The sequence below is a fragment of the Penicillium waksmanii genome, assembly GCF_028829765.1.
Source record: "Penicillium waksmanii strain IBT 27052 chromosome Unknown utg000002l:1.0-3326099.0:1.0-3328782.0, whole genome shotgun sequence".
NCBI lineage: Eukaryota > Fungi > Ascomycota > Eurotiomycetes > Eurotiales > Aspergillaceae > Penicillium > Penicillium waksmanii.
Window position 1 is genome coordinate 3,206,381 of NW_026643249.1, and position 18,778 is coordinate 3,225,158.

The 18,778-nt window shown below is 49.2% G+C and overlaps 9 protein-coding genes across 9 annotated transcripts; 4 read left to right on the plus strand and 5 right to left on the minus strand.

Annotated features, from left to right (window-relative positions):
* Positions 1–1,364: 1,364 nt before the first annotated feature.
* Positions 1,365–3,622, plus strand: N7481_002852 (putative alpha-amylase; the record flags this gene model as incomplete). The annotated part of the gene is made up of 9 exons (XM_057262071.1): positions 1,365–1,520; positions 1,569–1,607; positions 1,664–1,779; positions 1,826–1,934; positions 1,982–2,194; positions 2,258–2,421; positions 2,473–2,619; positions 2,665–2,905; positions 2,957–3,622. The coding sequence occupies 9 exons, from the start codon at positions 1,365–1,367 to the stop codon at positions 3,620–3,622; spliced, it is 1,851 nt and encodes a 616-aa protein (XP_057127003.1).
* A 121-nt stretch (positions 3,623–3,743) lies between these two features.
* N7481_002853 (putative extracellular lipase) lies at positions 3,744–5,444 on the minus strand (the record flags this gene model as incomplete). The annotated part of the gene is made up of 1 exon (XM_057262072.1): positions 3,744–5,444. The coding sequence occupies one exon, from the start codon at positions 5,442–5,444 to the stop codon at positions 3,744–3,746; it is 1,701 nt and encodes a 566-aa protein (XP_057127004.1).
* Positions 5,445–6,487: 1,043 nt separating this feature from the next.
* Positions 6,488–7,174, minus strand: N7481_002854 (UbiX family flavin prenyltransferase; the record flags this gene model as incomplete). The annotated part of the gene is made up of 1 exon (XM_057262073.1): positions 6,488–7,174. The coding sequence occupies one exon, from the start codon at positions 7,172–7,174 to the stop codon at positions 6,488–6,490; it is 687 nt and encodes a 228-aa protein (XP_057127005.1).
* Positions 7,175–7,729: 555 nt separating this feature from the next.
* N7481_002855 (Zn(II)2Cys6 transcription factor) lies at positions 7,730–9,877 on the minus strand (the record flags this gene model as incomplete). The annotated part of the gene is made up of 6 exons (XM_057262074.1): positions 7,730–7,770; positions 7,816–7,892; positions 7,938–8,705; positions 8,759–8,990; positions 9,040–9,296; positions 9,342–9,877. The coding sequence occupies 6 exons, from the start codon at positions 9,875–9,877 to the stop codon at positions 7,730–7,732; spliced, it is 1,911 nt and encodes a 636-aa protein (XP_057127006.1).
* A 1,347-nt stretch (positions 9,878–11,224) lies between these two features.
* N7481_002856 (uncharacterized protein) lies at positions 11,225–12,850 on the plus strand (the record flags this gene model as incomplete). Its single annotated transcript, XM_057262075.1, has 1 exon — positions 11,225–12,850. One exon carries the CDS (start codon positions 11,225–11,227, stop codon positions 12,848–12,850), a length of 1,626 nt encoding a protein of 541 aa, XP_057127007.1.
* A 174-nt stretch (positions 12,851–13,024) lies between these two features.
* On the minus strand, positions 13,025–14,110 carry N7481_002857 (UbiD family decarboxylase; the record flags this gene model as incomplete). Its single annotated transcript, XM_057262076.1, has 1 exon — positions 13,025–14,110. One exon carries the CDS (start codon positions 14,108–14,110, stop codon positions 13,025–13,027), a length of 1,086 nt encoding a protein of 361 aa, XP_057127008.1.
* A 28-nt stretch (positions 14,111–14,138) lies between these two features.
* On the minus strand, positions 14,139–14,519 carry N7481_002858 (uncharacterized protein; the record flags this gene model as incomplete). The annotated part of the gene is made up of 1 exon (XM_057262077.1): positions 14,139–14,519. The coding sequence occupies one exon, from the start codon at positions 14,517–14,519 to the stop codon at positions 14,139–14,141; it is 381 nt and encodes a 126-aa protein (XP_057127009.1).
* A 451-nt stretch (positions 14,520–14,970) lies between these two features.
* Positions 14,971–15,785, plus strand: N7481_002859 (flavin reductase family protein; the record flags this gene model as incomplete). Its single annotated transcript, XM_057262078.1, has 2 exons — positions 14,971–15,024; positions 15,081–15,785. The coding sequence occupies 2 exons, from the start codon at positions 14,971–14,973 to the stop codon at positions 15,783–15,785; spliced, it is 759 nt and encodes a 252-aa protein (XP_057127010.1).
* Positions 15,786–16,716: 931 nt separating this feature from the next.
* N7481_002860 (uncharacterized protein) lies at positions 16,717–18,743 on the plus strand (the record flags this gene model as incomplete). The annotated part of the gene is made up of 4 exons (XM_057262079.1): positions 16,717–17,005; positions 17,061–17,186; positions 17,256–17,446; positions 17,529–18,743. 4 exons carry the CDS (start codon positions 16,717–16,719, stop codon positions 18,741–18,743), a joined length of 1,821 nt encoding a protein of 606 aa, XP_057127011.1.
* Positions 18,744–18,778: the final 35 nt, after the last annotated feature.

Here is an 18,778-nt window from a genome sequence, read left to right on the forward strand (position 1 = left end):
TCAAACGAGGGCGTTCGCATGGGTTTTATGCATCGCCACGTTGCTGTGTGCCCGGTTCGGTTGGATTTCAAATGTCAACATTAAATTGCAGGGGCCTTAACCGGGGGTGGGGAAATGTGACGAGGCAGAGATCGGGGAGCTGCAGACTAAGGGCTGCAGACTAACTAGTTCGTTTGTGGCTTTCGTGCCTGTCAGCTTTGCTATTGCACGATCGGACGCGCTAACATTTTGTCGAGGATGAGGTCCCTACCCCTCTAATGGATCAGCACTCTTCATTTTGCAAGCTTCTTCTTCTTCTTTTTTTTGCGTGCCACTTTAGCAACTCTCTCGTTTGTTCACACCTCCTTCTATGTTCATTGTCGCGATTCTTTCCACTGACAAAATATATGCTAACATCGAGTCTTCTGAATCAAGCCACCATGATCTCACATCTGCGCCTCCCCTGAGGCCTGCATCCTGCAGATGTCTTCAATCACCCCGCAGATTCTCCGTCCCCTGTCTAGCCCAACTCCCGCCGGGTCTTTCGGAGAGGCGACCTCCAATCAATCTTCCTACTCTTTCCGTCCTTGAACGCGTCGGCTTCGCTTGGCAAGGAGGCGTTTTGTCAGGAAATTTAACACGCATGTAAGGCGGTCATGACCTGCATTTCTCCTTCGAAACCCGGCTTTTAGCGCTTTCTTTTTTGCAAATGTGGAGAAATCTTGATCGACAATGTCCGCCTAGTGCGCGGAGGATCTCCCTCTTGGAGACTGGCGCTGGACGCTAAGGCCGACATTGCGGACAGGTCTATTAACCGAGCATACTAATTGCATATGTGCCTGCGGGATAGAATAATCACGGAATTCTTAAAGAATGTACTTTGTACTTCCAGCTAGAGACTGAGCATAAATCACTCTGGCATTATGAAAAGTCTCGCAATATACGCGTTACAGCTCATATGAAGCGATCGAGAATGCGACATTTCATTTAATATACGGAATGCAATATTGAAAATCGTTAGCTGAACTACGGTACTTGTATATAGATAATAGACTAATAGACTAGTGTATGCAAGTGGTCAAAAGTTGATCAAAAATTAAAATTAAAAATTCGGACTTAATCCAGGGGCTTATGTGAAACCCGATGCTCTGGCAACGGGCGGACGGAAAAAATGAAGTTTAATAGTATTCACTCAGAACCATTGGCTCTATGTGCCGACAATCAGCCGGGGGTAATATATGGTGGTCTAATCACAAAACATATGACAGTCGCTTTTGTGCCCTGCAGAAACCTTGAGTTTGCGGGGTTAATGTATAAAATGCGCCAGTGGCTGCGGAATAGACTCGACTAGAGAGTGCTATTACCCACATTATCGACGGGGCAAAATGTACCTTGTCCTTGCTGCTACAATTCTGCTCATTCAGGCCATTGCCGCACTCTCGCCTGCGGAATGGCGGTCCCAGTCAATCTACTTTCTGTTGACTGATCGATTTGGACGTGATGATAATTCAACCACGACTGCTTGCGATGTCACAGACAGGGCATGTACCGAACCCGATAATGAAAACCAACCAAGCTAATTGGAATAGATTTATTGTGGTGGAAGTTGGCAAGGAATCATCAATCATGTCCGTGTGGCAAAAATAACTTAATGAATTGGCTATACGAGGCTAATTAAACCTAGCTGGACTACATCCAAGGCATGGGATTTACCGCCATCTGGATCACCCCAATCACCGAACAGCTCGACGGCGATACGGGTGACGGTGAAGCCTATCATGGCTACTGGCAACAGAAGATGTGAGTTTGCGGATAATTGGATCGTGCGAGATGTTAATTTTGTTAGATATGAGGTCAACTCGAACCACGGCACTGCTGCTGACATCCTGGCTCTTTCGAAAGCTCTACACGCTCGGGGGATGTATCTGATGGTCGATGTAGTGGCGAATCACATGGTAAGTTGAAGGTTTGTGCGCTACTCCCGATACTGACTAGAAGACAGGGATACAATGGTGCGGGAAATACGGTTGACTACAGTGTCTTCAATCCCTTCGATTCCTCCTCATACTTCCATTCGTATTGTCTAATTAGCAATTACGATAACCAAACCAACGTGGAAGACTGTTGGCTCGGAGACACCACTGTCTCTTTGCCGGATCTGAACACTGAACTATCTTCTGTCCAGACGATCTGGTATAACTGGATTACGGATCTAGTTTCAAACTATTCTAGTACGTTTCCCGTTTACTCTTGCCAGTCTCTGCTAATACCCAACCAGTCGACGGTCTACGCATCGACACACTCAAACACGTTCAAGAGTCCTTCTGGCCTGGATATAACAGTGCAGCTGGCGTATATTGTGTGGGGGGAGGTTTTTGACGGAGACCCAGCCTACACATGTCCCTACCAAAACTACCTAGATGGAGTTCTCAACTACCCCATGTGAGTATCTACCCTCTCAACTCTGCAAACTATATTTATCTGATTTATAAGCTATTACCAACTGCTTTACGCATTTCAGTCCTCAAGCGGGAGCATCAGTGATCTGTATAACATGATCAATTCAGTTGCTTCCGATTGTTCCGATCCCACCTTGCTCGGAAACTTCATCGAGAACCACGATAATCCTCGATTCGCTTCGTGAGTAGATCATTCTTCATTGAAGAGCAAACTCTGACTGAGCAGGTACACGAGTGATTATTCGCAAGCGAAGAATGTGATTTCTTTTCTCTTTTTGTCAGATGGTATCCCGATCATCTACGCTGGCCAAGAACAGCACTATAGCGGAGGCAGTGACCCCGCGAATCGCGAAGCGACCTGGCTTTCTGGCTACTCGACAACTGCTGAGCTGTATCAATATATTGCAACAACGAACAAAATTCGTGCACTCGCTGTTTCTTCAGACTCTTCTTATATTACATCTAAGGTGGTGTCTTCCATATCCTCGGGAAACCTCATCTAATAATGATAATAATAGAACTCTCCATTCTACCAAGATAGCCACACGATTGCCATGAAAAAGGGATCAAGTGGATCGCAGGTTATAACAGTTCTTTCCAACTATGGCTCGTCCGGCAGCTCTTATACTCTGAGTCTCAGCGGTAGTGGATATCCTTCCGGCACTGCGCTCATGGAAATGTACACTTGTACATCGATTACTGTTGACTCAAGTGGGAACATCGCAGTGCCAATGGCATCTGGTCTGCCTCGCGTGCTCATGCTAGCTTCTGTTGGAACTAGTAGCGGGCCTTGTGCATCGTCGGGGTCCACTACAGCGACTACTAAATTGACTGTTAGCACCACAACTTCGTCTTGCATCCAGGCCACGGCACTACCAGTTCTTTTCAAAGAGACTGTTACCACTTCCTATGGACAGGAAATCTATTTGTCTGGTTCGATTAGTCAGTTGGGTAGCTGGGACACTGATGATGCGATTGCGCTTTCGGCAGATCAGTATACCTCGTCGAACCATCTATGGTATGTTCAAGTTACGATTCCAGTCGGGTCGTCCTTTCAGTACAAGTTTATTGAGAAGACAAGTGGGTCTTCGTCTGTGACTTGGGAAAGTGACCCTGATCGCTCGTACACTGTGCCTACTGGCTGTTCGGGCTCAACGGCCACAGTGACGGCCACATGGAGATAAAGTCACTCTACCTTACAGTTCAGGCTATTATATATGGTCAGAATCACTTATTCCTTCACGGAAGGTATCATGCTATTATTTCGTCATCTCATTCTTCTGGTCTTATATCCAGCAGGCCGACCTAAATATGGAAAGATCCAACATTCTCTAGGATAAAATTATAAGTATCCTGTCGAAAGTTATCAGCCAAAAGTGCTCCACGGTTATTGAAGAATTGCATCAACGTTTGATTCGTTCCCCAATCTGGCCAGTCCATGTAATCACTGGCCCGCGAATTGGGATCCAAGTCATAGACAAAAGACAGATAATATGAATGAATGGACTTTGACGCATAGTTGGGCAGAATTCCATAAAAGACCTGCAAGATATCTGACCCATGGAACGTTCCAAGTATCGGAGTGCCATAATCGTAGCTAGAGAGATAAGACCAAGCGGCTACATCTGGCTTTGCCTCCTTCGCCAGCTTCAGAAATGCGCGTCGAGTAATTGTAAAAGTGAGATCTCCAAGGATTGCTGCAATCCGCTTATACTGCGGATACCAGTTATTGAAAATACCCGTGCGGAACGGGGATCCATCAGTGGTGACATCTGGATATGTCGCAACAAGCTCTTTCAGCTGAGCCTCGGAAGCCCCCTGGAAGAAGATATTTTTCAAATAATCCACCAACTGAGACGTTGTGGTGATGCTGGCTTGGAAAAGAGCAAAAATGGTTCCTTCATCTTCTTGGTCGCCCACGATGAAAGGAACAGAGGCATACCTGCCACTGGTAACCAGATTTTCGGGAGAGTCTGTCAAGACTGTTCCATCTGGCCTTGGAAGATATGATAACGCTACAGAATTGTATGAAAGAATTCCAGGAACAGAGTTTGCTGCGTTCAGGAACTTGGTATAATCCAGGCCGCGGAGACATTCCAGAGTATCGGTAGCAGATCCGCATCCTGCTGATTCAACAACAGTGTCGTATACGTCTTGGCCCTTGGTACCGTCCACAGGGTCTGCGGGTACAATGCTCCCAGAGTTCATGATTCCCGCTCGGAACAGCGGCGACCCATTGTAAGTATTATCGCCATCATACAGGGCCATCTGGTCGAAAACAGAAATAGAACCTGCAGACTCGCCCCAGATAGTCACCTTCGAGGGATCTCCCCCAAAGGCTTCGATATTATCTGCCACCCACTCCAGGGCAAGGCGTTGATCGAGTAGGCCCAGGTTTGCAGAGCCATCTTTCAATATCTCTGACCCAGGCATGAAACCAAATCCACCAACGCGATAGTTTATCGCAACAAAGATGATTGGCATATCAAGGCTCACAGATGCGGACACGAGACTGGAACCATCATACATCTGAGTCGATCCAAGTTCAAACCCACCACCGAATATCCAAACGAGAACGGGGAGTTTTGCATTCGCAGCTATTCCTGACGGACGTCGAATACTGACGGTCAAACAATCTTCACCGGCATTGCTAACGGTTTGAAATATCGGAATATTTGCTAGCTCTCCCAAAACAGATACCGGGAAACCAGCAGTATCGGTAGAGAAATAGAACTGAGGGCAGGATCGTGCGGTTCCTGTAGCTTTAATCGTTCCGAGAGAAGATGAGATGGCCTTCGGGGGCTTCAGTCGAAGTGATCCCGTGGGTGGCTGCGCAAAGGGTATTCCGTTGAAACTGTCCACATTGTTCGAGGAGGATCCAACGACCGTAGCTGCAGGCTTCGAGATGGTGACAGTTGGGGCACTTGCTCTCTTCTGTTCTGCTGGTGCAGCAAAAGCCGCTGGCAGAGCGAGCAAGAAATGCAGAGTTAACTGCACCAACATCATCTTGAATGGAGCCGAGAGAATACTTATGAGGTCTCCTTGGTGTTCCTTGCTCACCCCTCAAGGGACAAAAGCAACGCTTTTAAATATCACTCTGCGGCTCCATTCTTCATAGACAAACTCAACGGAGAAGGAATAAACATGTGGTTCCTCGGTTGAGAAAATGCATCGCGAGGTTCAAATCGACCCCGCGGCGGAGGAGAGGGGTTTTCGGCATCGGAGTCGCATCTATTCTAAGAAAGGAATCTTCACCGGAGATTGCCATGCGCGAGTCAATATTGAGCATACTGGGGCTCGCTAGATGTAAACGGCTGTTAGGGGAATTCTTGTAGGTCGAATAAGAAGGCCAAAGCGTAAGTGCCTTAGGTGCGTGTTGAAGAATCAGCATGATAGGACAAAAACTAGCGCCCTGGGCAGTCGGCTGACTAGAGGAACGATGCGCACGAACGCTGGAATGCAAGATGACCGCACCGGCCCCGCGAATCCTGGGGGTGTGGGGAACGTCCCTCCACTGATACGGCGGAACTGCAGATCGACGGGTGGACTCGGTTTGGTCGCCGTTGTATACTATACGTCCATTCACGACAGTCATCTGCGAAGGTCGAGTGGCAAAATGCAGAAGTTTTACTTGAGTAAATTCTATTGGCATGCCCCTTGTTCCTGACAGATCGGACATAAAAAGGGTCTGGGGCGCAACCGTGAAGAAAGGAAAGGGATGGTGAGCGATGAACAGTAGTTTGGTTCAGTCAACTATTGAAAACTCTAGGCAGCAAGGCCCAACCGTATTCAACCGTATATACTTGCCCAGTCCAGTTATCCGAGGGCTGCAGAAGCGAGAATCCTACCCAAGCCGCGTGTGTTCCGGAGAACCGACCGAAAGAAGCCATGTATATGCATCCTTGCTCTATTCTGTAGATTATAGACTTTGTATACAAATTTTTCTCACGTGAAGGTGTGGCACCTAATTTATGCTTGCCAAAAACGCCGAATATGCCATGCAAAATATCACCCCAGCATTACATCCTCGGTCTGGTCATTCCAGCGGCTCACTTCTCAGTCTGCCAGCCCTCCCACCTCTCGAAATCACCCGTATCCAAATCAAACAAATCCAACATGCGCCCCACACTTTGATTGATCAGATCATCAACCGATGCAGCCCGAATATAATAAGCTGGAACTGGTGGGAAAATGATAGCTCCGCTGCGCGTGATCTCGAGCATATTCCGCAAATGAATGTCACTCAACGGTGTCTCCCTCGCAACGAGAACAAGCTTGCGTCGCTCTTTCAGCATAACATCCGCTGTGCGCGAGATCAAGTCATCACAGAACCCGCTATGAATTCCCGCAAGGGTCTTCATACTGCAAGGCACAACGATCATCCCATCCGTTTTAAACGAGCCACTCGCTACTGGCGCTGCCATGTCATTGATGCTGTGGACGTGGTCGGCCAGAGCCTTGACGTTTGATGGGTGGTAATCGGTCTCATATTTTATGGTTGCTTCGGCCCATTTACTCATGATAAGGTGTGTTTCAATGTTCAGGCGACGCATGGCGATGAGGACTTTGATTCCAAGGGCGGCGCCGGTAGCACCGGTCATCGCGACGACGATACGTTTGCGGGAAGCTGCTAATCCATGACAGTGTTCGGTGTGTATTGTTTCTTGGCCGTGAGAGCTTCCAGGTGAGGCGCGACCGGACTGAGGAGTCTGTGTGCCGGAGAGTAGAGAAAGCATGGTGTAGGTGTTTCTGTTGTTGTATGCTGGTATTGATATTCAGTGTTTGTAATCAGTGTTTGTATGCGGGACTGTATGATGCGATGGTGAGTGATAGATGAAGATGCGAAAGGCGTACCAAGATAGCTGTCTTATAACAAGCCGTGGCAAAACAAAACTCGGTTCTGTTTGGACAAGAATCAGCAGGGTGAGGGCCAAAGTGAAGGCTGTTCGGCCCGATTTTCATACTCCGAGCAAGACCGAGCCCCCGATACCGAGCCACCGAATACGCGGCCCGGGAAGAAAATGACCGAATACAAGGGCATCGAAGGAATCCAAAATTGAAAGGAGTGGTGCTGTACGATCCGAGTTATCCGCTCGTTCTCAAAAGGTCGGACCAATAACGGACGGTTCATCGATCGCACTACTTGGAGCTATATGCTGCTAGCTCAATACCATGAGGCGCAAGCTAGCTTGAGGGGAAAAGGGCATCAATAGCTAATGCCCTTTATTTTCAAAATTGTGATAAATTCATTATGGTCATTATACAGTGTGCCCCTGATCATATTTATTCCATCACAAAAATCCATTCTCTTGAGTGAAGTCGAACATCGGCACTGCTAGTGTTAGTCAAGGAACAAGCTTTGGCGCGGGTCACACACCATTCATAATCGAGTCAAGATACGCGACCGGGGAAATGTCGAAGGCATTTGGCATTTCAAGATAACTTTCATAATTTCTGCATAATCAGCGATATTCTCCCAAGACAAGATGACTAACATACCCATCAAAAGGAACTGGATTTGGTCCTGTTCCAACGTTCTCATTTTCGGTCGATTGGTTTCCCTCCCAATCCAGGGCACCTCGGAGTGTCACCAACGCGCGGATATGACGAGCGGATAGCCATTGTCGGTCTGGCTCCGACATTGTCCCATCGTCCGATCGTGAGTCGGAGGAGGAAAATACATCGATCACTCTTTGCTGCAGATCGCGGCATTCGGGGTCATTGCGAGTTTCCTCCCACATGCAGAGCAAAAGAGTCGAACTTAATACAGTATGTACCATAGACCAACTGCGTATTGGAACAACGCTGAGCGCTTGGAAGTCGAGGAATGCTCTCGAAGCGTCAATCAAGCTTCCCTTCGCGCGTGAGCGTAGAATATCCGAATGTGGCGGCTGTACCTGCGCTTGTTTCATGGCTGGACGACAGGCGACAGATACACAAAAGGAGGTGTGCATTTTCAAAGCTAAGTATTCGAGATGTTGCTGCAGTTTTGTGCAATTTTCGCGAGAATGCAGATGCGGTTGGGCTTTTTGACGGACGCTGTCGATGAGCTGTAAGTATTCGATTCCTCGTTCAGCGGCAGTAATACCTAAACCCTCAGGTCCTAGAATATCCAATCCAACTCTGCAGATAAAATGCATGATTTCCGTATATGAAAGGCCCTGTCTCTCAACAAATGAGTTGTCAAGGGGCCATCCGGTGACTGATACAATGGGAGGGCGATCATAACAGAGGCAGAGTAGGCTATCTTGCCAAACAATTGTCGACCTAGATGGTTCAGTTATTCCTCTTACTCTTACTTTGATTAAATTGCTTCTTACCATAAGGCCCTTGCCTTTGTTCGCACATACTCAGGCCAATGAATGGTACTGCGCTCAGTATGAAGCCCCATAGTCTGCGCTAATCGAATGGTCGTGCCTAGCAATGCCCAGGCCGCATCGGACTGGCCCATATTTTGTAGTGTATTCCCCAATATTAATAGTGCCTGAATTATATCCAACGATGGGCGAAAAAGAAAATTTGCCAGGCGGAGTGCATGAAATGACCGGCGAGCTGGTGGATAGGTCAGCGTGGTCAATGATTCCGGGTGGGCAAAACTTACCAAAGTCTGTAGAAAGTTCCAAGCGCTGCGGATACTCGATATCGGAGTAATGTGCACCAGCTGCCAAAGTAGCTAGCAGCAAGCTGATATGGCCGATAGACTTATCCGTTCCCCAACGCTCCGTGATTTTTTCAGGGTTACGTAGGTCTCCGTTTGCATGGGCATTTAGATAAGTGCACAGGTCTGACTCAAACCGATCCATATCTGCTAGTATCGGATTGAAAGGGTACGCAGTCACACGATAATAGTGAAAGAATCTACTGGTTAGCTTATACGCTCATGATAGGATATGAGGGACATACTTCAAAACCTCCGTCCGTTGCGGCAAAATGCCTAGCAACGAGTGCCAGCGCTCTTGTGGTGTTTTAGAATCCATGAATGGATACGAGTTGAAAGTGTTCTGAAGACCCAGTACCGATCCAACCTCCCTGGCAACGGAATCGTTCGCATCGGACGCTCTCAGTCGCAGGATCGAGACGACGGAGTTATCCCCAGAGTAAACATAATTCTTCGAAGCGTCATCCGATCGCACATCGCCAGCCTCCGCAGGTACATGAGCATCGGCATCAATATCAACATCAATATTTTGACCAACCGAGCCCTCCGGCGACCTCACATTCCGCACACTCCCCGGCGCGGTAACAGGCGACGATGGGCCCCCTCGCCCACGCAATTGATATGAGCAGATGTGTGGGTGCTTGCGACGGACACAGGTCCGACACGGATGGTGACCGTCACATTTGACTTTGCGCTTCCGACAGGGATAACAGGCGTGTGTTTCGCGTTCTCGGGATTTGAGTCGGAGAACTCGGTCTGCCTCATCTTGGCTGACATTCATGCCGAGGTCCGAGATTGCTGCAGGGCCAGGTATGCTTAGCGGGATTGGCGTTTTTGGGATATTCTATTGGTGCGATGAGTGCGATAAGTTCATATATGTCAGTTCCGAGTCGCCGAAACGCAAATAATGAGGAAAACCCTGGGAAGGTAACCAGCTGCAAAAGTTGAGTGGTTCAAGTTGACTCGGAGTGTTCCGGTTCCGTGCACGGGCCAGTTTGCGGTGACGGCGAGGCTGGAATGCTGCAAATCGTGATATTTAAGGATAAATAGCAATAGAATTCTTTCAATTCTCGTCGATTGAAGGTTAAGTGGGTGGAGATATTTGAGGATGTGCAGGTAATTGCCCAAGCAAATTTTGAGTTGCTGTGAATGACTGCAAAAATTGCCAGTATTCAAACATTACTAATAGGAACTAACACATTCAGAAATACAAGGAATAAAATTTACGTAGTTCTAAAATTTTACTTGAAAATTGAAGAAAATAAGATGGAAATAAATTCCAAGGTTAACTACAGATATCTGAGCCCATCGTACAGATCGCGAAGACATTTCGGTAATTATGGTGCACCAGCCTTAAGGCTACTAATTTTGGATACGAGGGTAGTTATATACCTTAGCGTACTGGTAGTTAAACTCCTTCACGTCGTGACTGAGATAACTCATCGTCAGGTTTGCACTCCTGGGCAGTCTTCACTTTGATATTGCCTAATGGCATCTATGGCAATTTTCGGCTTTATCTTTGTCACTGTGCGAAGGATCAGTTTTGAGCCTGTGGATATTGGACATCGCTGTCCCACATTGCAGCGCCCCGTTATGCACCCTGATTCAGCCCCACATCCTTAGCTGCAGTTTATGAAGACACACTTTACTTTTCCGCCTCTCATATTGGAACTGAATGATCCCAGTCCGTTTTCCGACATACATAGAACTATTTAGTGTTTTATTTCCCCACAGATCCGACGAACATCCGATTAGTACGCAAGGCTGCGTTGATTTGGTGAATGATGATAATAGCTTCGAACAAGGAATTGACAGCACTAGAGTTGAGGTGAAGTCAATGCTAGCCATTGTCCTATTGAATACTGATTTAGCTACAAGATAGAGAAGCTCAGGTGATATCTAGCCTGATATAGAGACAATCACATCAATATCGCGGGGTACATGATGCTTGTTTGAAGTGGGTTATGTGGGGTTGAATGGACCCTCACCCTCAATTGCAATTCTCTATTTATTCAGTCTTTACCGCATCCAGATCCTGTCGTCTTTTCCCACCGGGTACTCTGCCGGTGGTCTAACTAGTGCCACTTCGTTCTTTCATCTAGCGATTCATCCTTTAGTTGCTATCAACATGAGATGTACCACACCATACGCTTTTCTTGTGACATCGCTTGTCGCACTAAGCGGTGCATCTAGCCATCGTAGTAGTTGCACAAAATCCGCTTTTCAGCATGCCCTCCCCAAAGAAGCAACCGTTTTATCCACGGCCTTTGTGGAGGCTGGGGGTAGCTACGGCGAGGGAGCTCCTGATATTGCCTATCCCTCAAACTCAACTCATCTCCCCGAGCTCTGCGCTGTGATTGTCAACGTCACCACCTCCGCTATTTCCTCATATCGCTTTGGTATATTCTTGCCTTCTAAATGGAACGGCCGCTTTCTCACAGTCGGCAATGGCGGATTTGCCGGTGGCATCAACTGGCTAAGCATGGGTAACGGTGTGACCTATGGCCACGCCGTTGTATCGACAGATACTGGCCACAACTCGACTAGTCTAGATGTCTCATGGGCACTTAATAATGAGGAGAAGCGGAAAGATTTTGGCTTCCGAGCAATTCACGGGTCGGTCGTGTTTGGTAAAGCCCTGACCGAAGCCTTCTATCGTCGAGACATTGAGTATTCGTATTATGCTGGCTCTTCGACTGGTGGCCGTCAAGGCCTGAAGGAGGTGCAGCTTCATGCCGACTCCTTTGATGGGGTCCTTATTGGCGCCCCAGCATGGTGGACTGCACACCAGCAGCCATGGACAAGCAAAGTCGCAACTTACAACTTGCCCGTATCAGGTCCCAATCACATTTCCAGTGATCTATTTGCCGTTATAGCCAACCAAGTTATCAAGCAATGTGATTCTCTCGACGGAGTCGTCGACGGGATTGTATCATCTCCTAGTGAGTGCAACTTAGAAAGCTTAGCATTGGCTTGCGATACCGAGACGGCCAATGCCTCTGCTTGCCTCACGGCCCCTCAGCTCCAGACTCTGCAGAAAATCTATGCCAACTACACTGTTAATGGAGAACTTATCTTTCCCGGAATGGAATTAGGTTCCGAGGCAAGTTGGTCAATGATTCTCTCTGGCGATGCACCATCCGGGCTTGGAGACGGTTATATCCAGAACTTCGTTTTAAACGACCCCGACTGGACTTGGGAGCATTACAACGATAGTATTGTCTTACTTGCCGAAAAGCTTGACCCAGGTAAATGCACGGCTTGGGATTATAGCTCCCTCAGCAAATTCCGCGACCGCGGTGGCAAGCTCTTCCTCTTTCACGGGCTTGCTGACGGTGGCATTGTGTCTCGATCATCCGGTGTTTTTTACGAGCGCGCGCTGGCTCTTCTTGGAGGCTCGGATGCAGTGCGAGATTGGTTCCGCTTATTCTACATCCCGGGGATGGAGCATGTAGGAGACACGCCCGTGGGGGCCCCCTGGTTCATATCTGGTGGCTCTCAAGCAAGCCGACTAGGATCGAACGCATGGGCGGGACGGACTGGGCTAGAGGATCCTCAGCATGACGCGTTGCTCGCTCTGATGGATTGGGTTGAGAAGGGGTCGGTGATCAAGCAAGTTATTGCGACTACATGGACCAACTCGACGGATCCTGCTTCGGGCGTGCTTCGGCAAAGACCACTTTGCCCCCACCCAGAGAAACAAGTCTACATTGGTGGCAATGAGAAGGTCCCAGAGAGTTGGAAGTGCGTCTAGGGAGGTGAGGAAATTTGAAAAGCTCAAGGGATAATTTACAGTAGTAGATACATCCCTAATGTGGAGATGTTACATTAGTCCACTGTCTGCATACAGAATTTTAATCTGAAACGAAATCTTGGAAATCAATTTATCTATATTCTAGTAGTAATATTACACAAAAGTTCTTCTTCTCTACTCCGAGTCTCTAAATCCCATCTGGGCCCACTTCGCCTTGACTTTATCCTTTAATTCCTGCGGGTACGAGTGTTCAAAATCGGCCGGAACCCAGTCACGACCGGTCGTATACTCAGTCGGCATCAGTGCGTCAGAAACAACCTTGCCACCCTGAACCGGGGAGCCATTTCCATGACTCATATACGGAACTAGAGGGAATCCACGCACATCCTCGAAGAAAGTCTCATCAAGATTAGGTCGGCAGCGCGTCGAAAAAGCCCACATAACGTCCTTGCCGTTGTAGACATCGATATCTTCACCGACCAGTACCAGGCGGTGAATTGTGTAACCCGCCTTGCAGTTGAAAACAAGATCGCCAACTCTCTTAGAGAACTCTTTCGGGGTAGTCTTGAGCTCGCGAAGCTTGGAGCCATCAACCCGGAGGGCAACCCAGGTGACCTGCGATTCGAAAGGTGCAAATGCGTCTGTAATGGGCAGTCCCTCCTTCTGGCAGATTTTGCGAATTTCAGCTGCGGCGAGCGAGCCGATCAATGTGTGCGTCTCATCAGTGAGACGACCACACGCGGACATGGGGAGAATTGGGTTGTTGCGGTATGTGATGCGATCGACCTTGTACTTGGGCCAGAGATGGGTATCAGCTGGGAAGACATAACCGTGCATCTCGCCGAAAGGACCTTCAGGTGCCTTCTCAGTGATCGAAAGGGTACCCTCGAACACAATTTCAGCCGTTGCAGGAACGTGCAGATTATTCGTGTCGCATTTGACCAATTCAAGTGCGTCGCCTGTCATGGCACCGACATACTCGGCCTCGGACACGCCGTCTGGAATTGGCATGCTGGACGCCATGATGGCGGCAGGGGGAACACCAAAAGCTAGAGCCCAGGGGACATCGCGACCCTCCTTCTTCCACATTTGGTGGATCTGCCATATATGCTGCGGTTCAATGACGAGGCCAGTGAGATGGTTCTTGTCGTGAACCATTGCACGCGCGATAGACCAGTTGGTCCAGGAGCCGTCGGGCGACTGAACGATGTGCATGCCGTAGGTTTGGATATACTTTCCACCGTCGTGTTGATGGATCATGGGAACAGGGAGAGAAGTCAGATCAAATTCACCGTCGAGGAGAACGTTTTCTTTGCAGGGGCCAGACTCGACAATGCGCGGGGCGATGGGGGGGCAGTTCCGAGGCAGACAACATTTTGTCGAGGATCTCGCGCATCGACGCGGTGGGTGGTAAAGCCAAATGGCGGGCAAGACGGCCATAGCGATCTTTGGGCGAGGCACGGAGGGAGGCTGGTGCACCGAGGATGCGGAAAAGACCATTTTGGTTGCCAATGAGGTTGTTGAAGAGAGGCGCTTTGTCGTCGGTTTCGCATACGCGGCGAGTGATAGCTGCGGCTTCAAGATTGGGGTCGATCGGCTCGTTAATTTCGACGAGATCGCCATCCGCCTTGAGAGCTTCGACGAAAGTGCGGAAATTCAGATGGGCCATGATAGTATGGATGATACAAGACGGTAATGAAGAATACAAGATTATGGTGTGATTGTGAATTGTAGATTGAATTGGAATTGGCTTGGAGAGAGCTGGTTTTTAAGTAGCCCACCGGAAAACTCGGACATACATCGGTATGCCGTGCCAGAGGGATATACCCAAGACCGAAGTTATCCGAGTCCGAGGCGCCGGATGACTTTGTTGTGAGTAACAGATACAAGTACAGTAAGTACACAGTGAGTAGAAGATCCTGCAGCATCATGGTGATGGTATCCACAGCGAGGTCCGAAGCCGAGCACCGATACCGAGATCTCCACATTCCATGCAGCCAGTGAGTGGATTGCGGCTTCGGAATCGGAAACGGCAGTGCAGAGCAAGCTTCTGCGGGGTATAAATCAGCTACAATTGGCATCATAACAGAAAGTTGCCAGACACTTAGCATCTCAGCAAAATGTTTTATGAGCCCGGAAAGACAGAGCATAACCTCCCGCATGACCCGTTCAAGGTGGACTCTTCCAATTGCTACCAATGCTGTCCAAATCCATGCTGATATCTGCTTAGGCTTGTGTGGTCCCCCGCCCGATCGGATGGATTTCGACTAAGAACAACGATGGCCAAGCCAACCTGGCCCCCTACTCGCAATTTAACAACCTTACTTTCGACCCGCCATATGTGATGTTCTCATCGAACCAGACAGTGTCGGGCACACGCAAAGACACGGTGATCAATGCCGAACAAACTGGGCGATTTGTTTGGAACCTCGCGACCTGGGATCTGCGCGAAGCGGTCAACATCTCCGCCGAGCAAGTCCCTTATGGAGTGGACGAGTTCACACGGGCGGGGGTCAGCAAGGAGGCCGCACGCACGATGGATGTTCCCATGGTGGCCGAATCGCCGGTTAAGTTCGAATGTGAGTATCACTCAACCGTTCGCTTACCTGGCAATCCGCCGATGGGAACCGTCGATGTGGTGATTGGACGAGTAGTGGCCGTGCATATCCGGGACGAAGTTCTGACAGATGGATTGCTCGATGTTCGCAAGACGCAGCCGATCGCACGATGTGGGTACTACCAATATGCGGTGGTGCGTGAGACATTCGAGATGGTAATCCCAGGCATGTCCGAGGATGTACTCTACGGGCTAGAGGGGAGTACACGAGGAAATGCCAATGCCAATGCCAATGCCAATGCCCGAGCGGCCAATGAAGCAAAGGCCGAAACTAACGAGAATGCCAATGCTCGGTTGAATCCGAGTGGAGCCCTCTGAATTCGTATCAATAGGAGAGTTATCTCGCACTATCATACGCTAGATGTTGGTCGACATGGGGGTTTCTTGATGCAGGGTCCAAAACCCTGCCCACTGTGGCGTGTTCTAGAAGTTTAGCTGCAATTTATGGTCATGCGTCGACTATTCCACCTTCTACATTCAGAAATAGTTTATCAAAGAAGTCAAAGGACAGGATAAGCGTGGCAAATGGTTGAGATAGAGCTGGCAAATGAAAGGATCCACTAGTTCTCTCCTCCTGCAGGGATATGCTGAATTAGGGTTATCGCCCGCCACTCATAAAGCTGCCCGCCTTTTGCTCCAATGAATATCCCGGCCAAGCTCTGATGTTGCACTGTGTCCTGCCAGCCAAGGTCAAGCCAAGCGCTCTTGGCGCTGGTGTTGACCAGTCGCAATCATAGCACCATCGCAGCGGGCCAATAGCTCACCACCAGCCAATCTCCGCCCAGATTCCCGATTGTGCCATCCCGGCAAGATCCTGCGATACGCGGCGGCACGCGACTTTCTACAGCCAGTGGCAAGCTTGTGGCACAGACAAAGATATCAAAATAAAATTCAGGCAAGCCATGAAAGGAAAAATCAATCGGATACCGACGGTGCCTGGCTTGGCTAAATTCGAAGTACCACGCGCAGGGGAGGCCCGACCGATGGCGACCATGGACTAGTCTAAGACGCACATTGGGGAGACACAAGATGGCCACGCGGGATAAGTGTCACAAGCTGAAATCGCACTAGCCTGATGCTAAACCGTGGTGGCTGGTCGAGTTGTGCCGCACCTCCTGGTCTACTTTAAAAGCATTACAAGCCCACCTCTCTCTGATCTTCTCCTCATCCGTCGCATTCTCGCATTGCAACCACTTTAATTTGCACTACACAATACTGTTTTGCACTGACTAGTGCTCATCTGCCTGCGATGAATGTCTCCGACCCTGTCGACCAGGCAGAGATCGCCAAGTCCAAGGCCATCGCCCACGATATCGTGGACGAGAAACACAACCTCGCCATCAGTGAGAAGCAGGACTTCAGCATTGAGCCTGTTTCCCAATCCTATGTCGGTGACGACGATGACTTGAAGACAACCCCAACCGATGAGGAGTTGGCTACCCTGCGTCGTGTCTCTGGAAAGCTACCCTGGCAGACGTTTACCGTCGCTTTTGTCGAGTTGTGTGAACGTTTCTCCTACTATGGAACGACAGCAGTTTGTAAGCGCAAACCAATGAAACTACCCCGGTAAAAGTCGATACTAACTTTCCGCAGTCGTCAACTTTATTCAACGCCCTTTACCCGGAGGCTCCACCACCGGTGCTCTCACGACTGATTTCTCCAATGGTGTGCCAGGTGCTCTGGGTATGGGGCAACGTGCCTCAACTGGATTAACCTTGTGTGAGTTTTACCGTCACGAATGAATATTACTGCGCAGATGAGGCAAAGCTGACCCTGTCAAATCAATAGTCAATCAGTTCTGGTCCTACATTATGCCCCTCGCTGGTGCTTGGGTCGCTGATCAATACTGGGGTCGTTTCCGCACCATCTTCGCTTCCATCGCCTGCGCTCTTGTCGGCCATACTATCCTAATCATCTCTGCCATCCCCCAGGTCATTTCGAAGCCCGGTGGCTCGATTGGTGCTTTCTCTATTGGACTGGTAATTATGGGCATCGGAACCGGTGGTTTCAAGTGAGTCTCTCGAATAAAGATGCTCTCCACCAACATTGCTAACCTTTCAGATCCAACATCTCCCCCTCATCGCAGAGCAGTATCCCGATGAGAAACCCTTCATTAAGACCTTGAAGAGTGGAGAACGCGTGATTGTCGACCCTGCTGCGACTATTGCTCGCATCTATCTCTACTTCTATCTCATGATTAACATCGGCTCTCTGACCGGTCAGATCAGCATGGTTTATGCAGAGCGCTACATCGGGTTCTGGCTATCCTACCTGCTTCCCACCTGCATGTTCTGCTTGTGCCCACTGGTGCTGATCCTTTGCCGTAAGAACTATAACCTCGTCAAACCCACTGGATCTGTCTACGGAAAGGCATTCCGTCTCTGGAGGCTCGCGATGAAGGGTCGTTTCAGCTGGAACCCCATCAATTGGTTCAAGAGCAACGGCACTAGCAGCGACCGTGAGTCCTGGGACCATGTCAAGCCAAGCAGACTGGGCGACAACAAGCCGGAGTGGATGACCTTCGATGATGCGTGGGTGGATGAGGTGCGCCGTGGTCTCAAAGCCTGCCAGGTCTTCCTCTGGTATCCGCTGTACTGGCTGGCCTACAACCAAATGCTGAACAACCTGACCTCCCAAGCCGCAACCATGAGGTTGGGTGGCGTCCCCAACGACGTTGTCAACAACCTCAACCCATTTGCTTTGATCATCTTTATCCCCATAATGGACCGCTTCGTTTATCCAGGTCTTCGCAGAATGGGATTCAACTTCACCCCACTTAAGCGAATTACAGCTGGTTTCTTTGCTGCCGGACTTGGCATGATCGTTGCAACCGTGACCCAGTACTACATTTACAAGGTTGGACCTTGCGGAAAGGAAGCCAACTACTGCTTGGAAGTCGAGGGCAAATACAGTGACATTTCGGTCTGGGTACAGGCACTGACCTACATTCTTGGTGGTCTTTCCGAGATTTTCGCGTCGGTGACATCCCTTGAATATGCCTTCACCAAAGCCCCGAAGAACATGCGTTCCCTCGTGCAGGCCGTGGCACTGTTCATGAACGCCATTTCTGCCGCTATCGGACAGGCAATGGTTGGACTGTCTGCTGATCCTCTACTGGTGTGGAACTATGCCCTTACCGCAATTCTTGCGTTCATCGGCTGCGCTGGCTTCTGGCTGACCAACTACAAGTTGGATCGTGAGGAAGATAAGCTCAACATGCTGCCTACTGGCAGTGGATTTGAGGCAAGGGCCGAAGAGGATACGGAGAGAAGGTAGATCCGTGATATGTTTTAAAAACACTTAATTGAGGG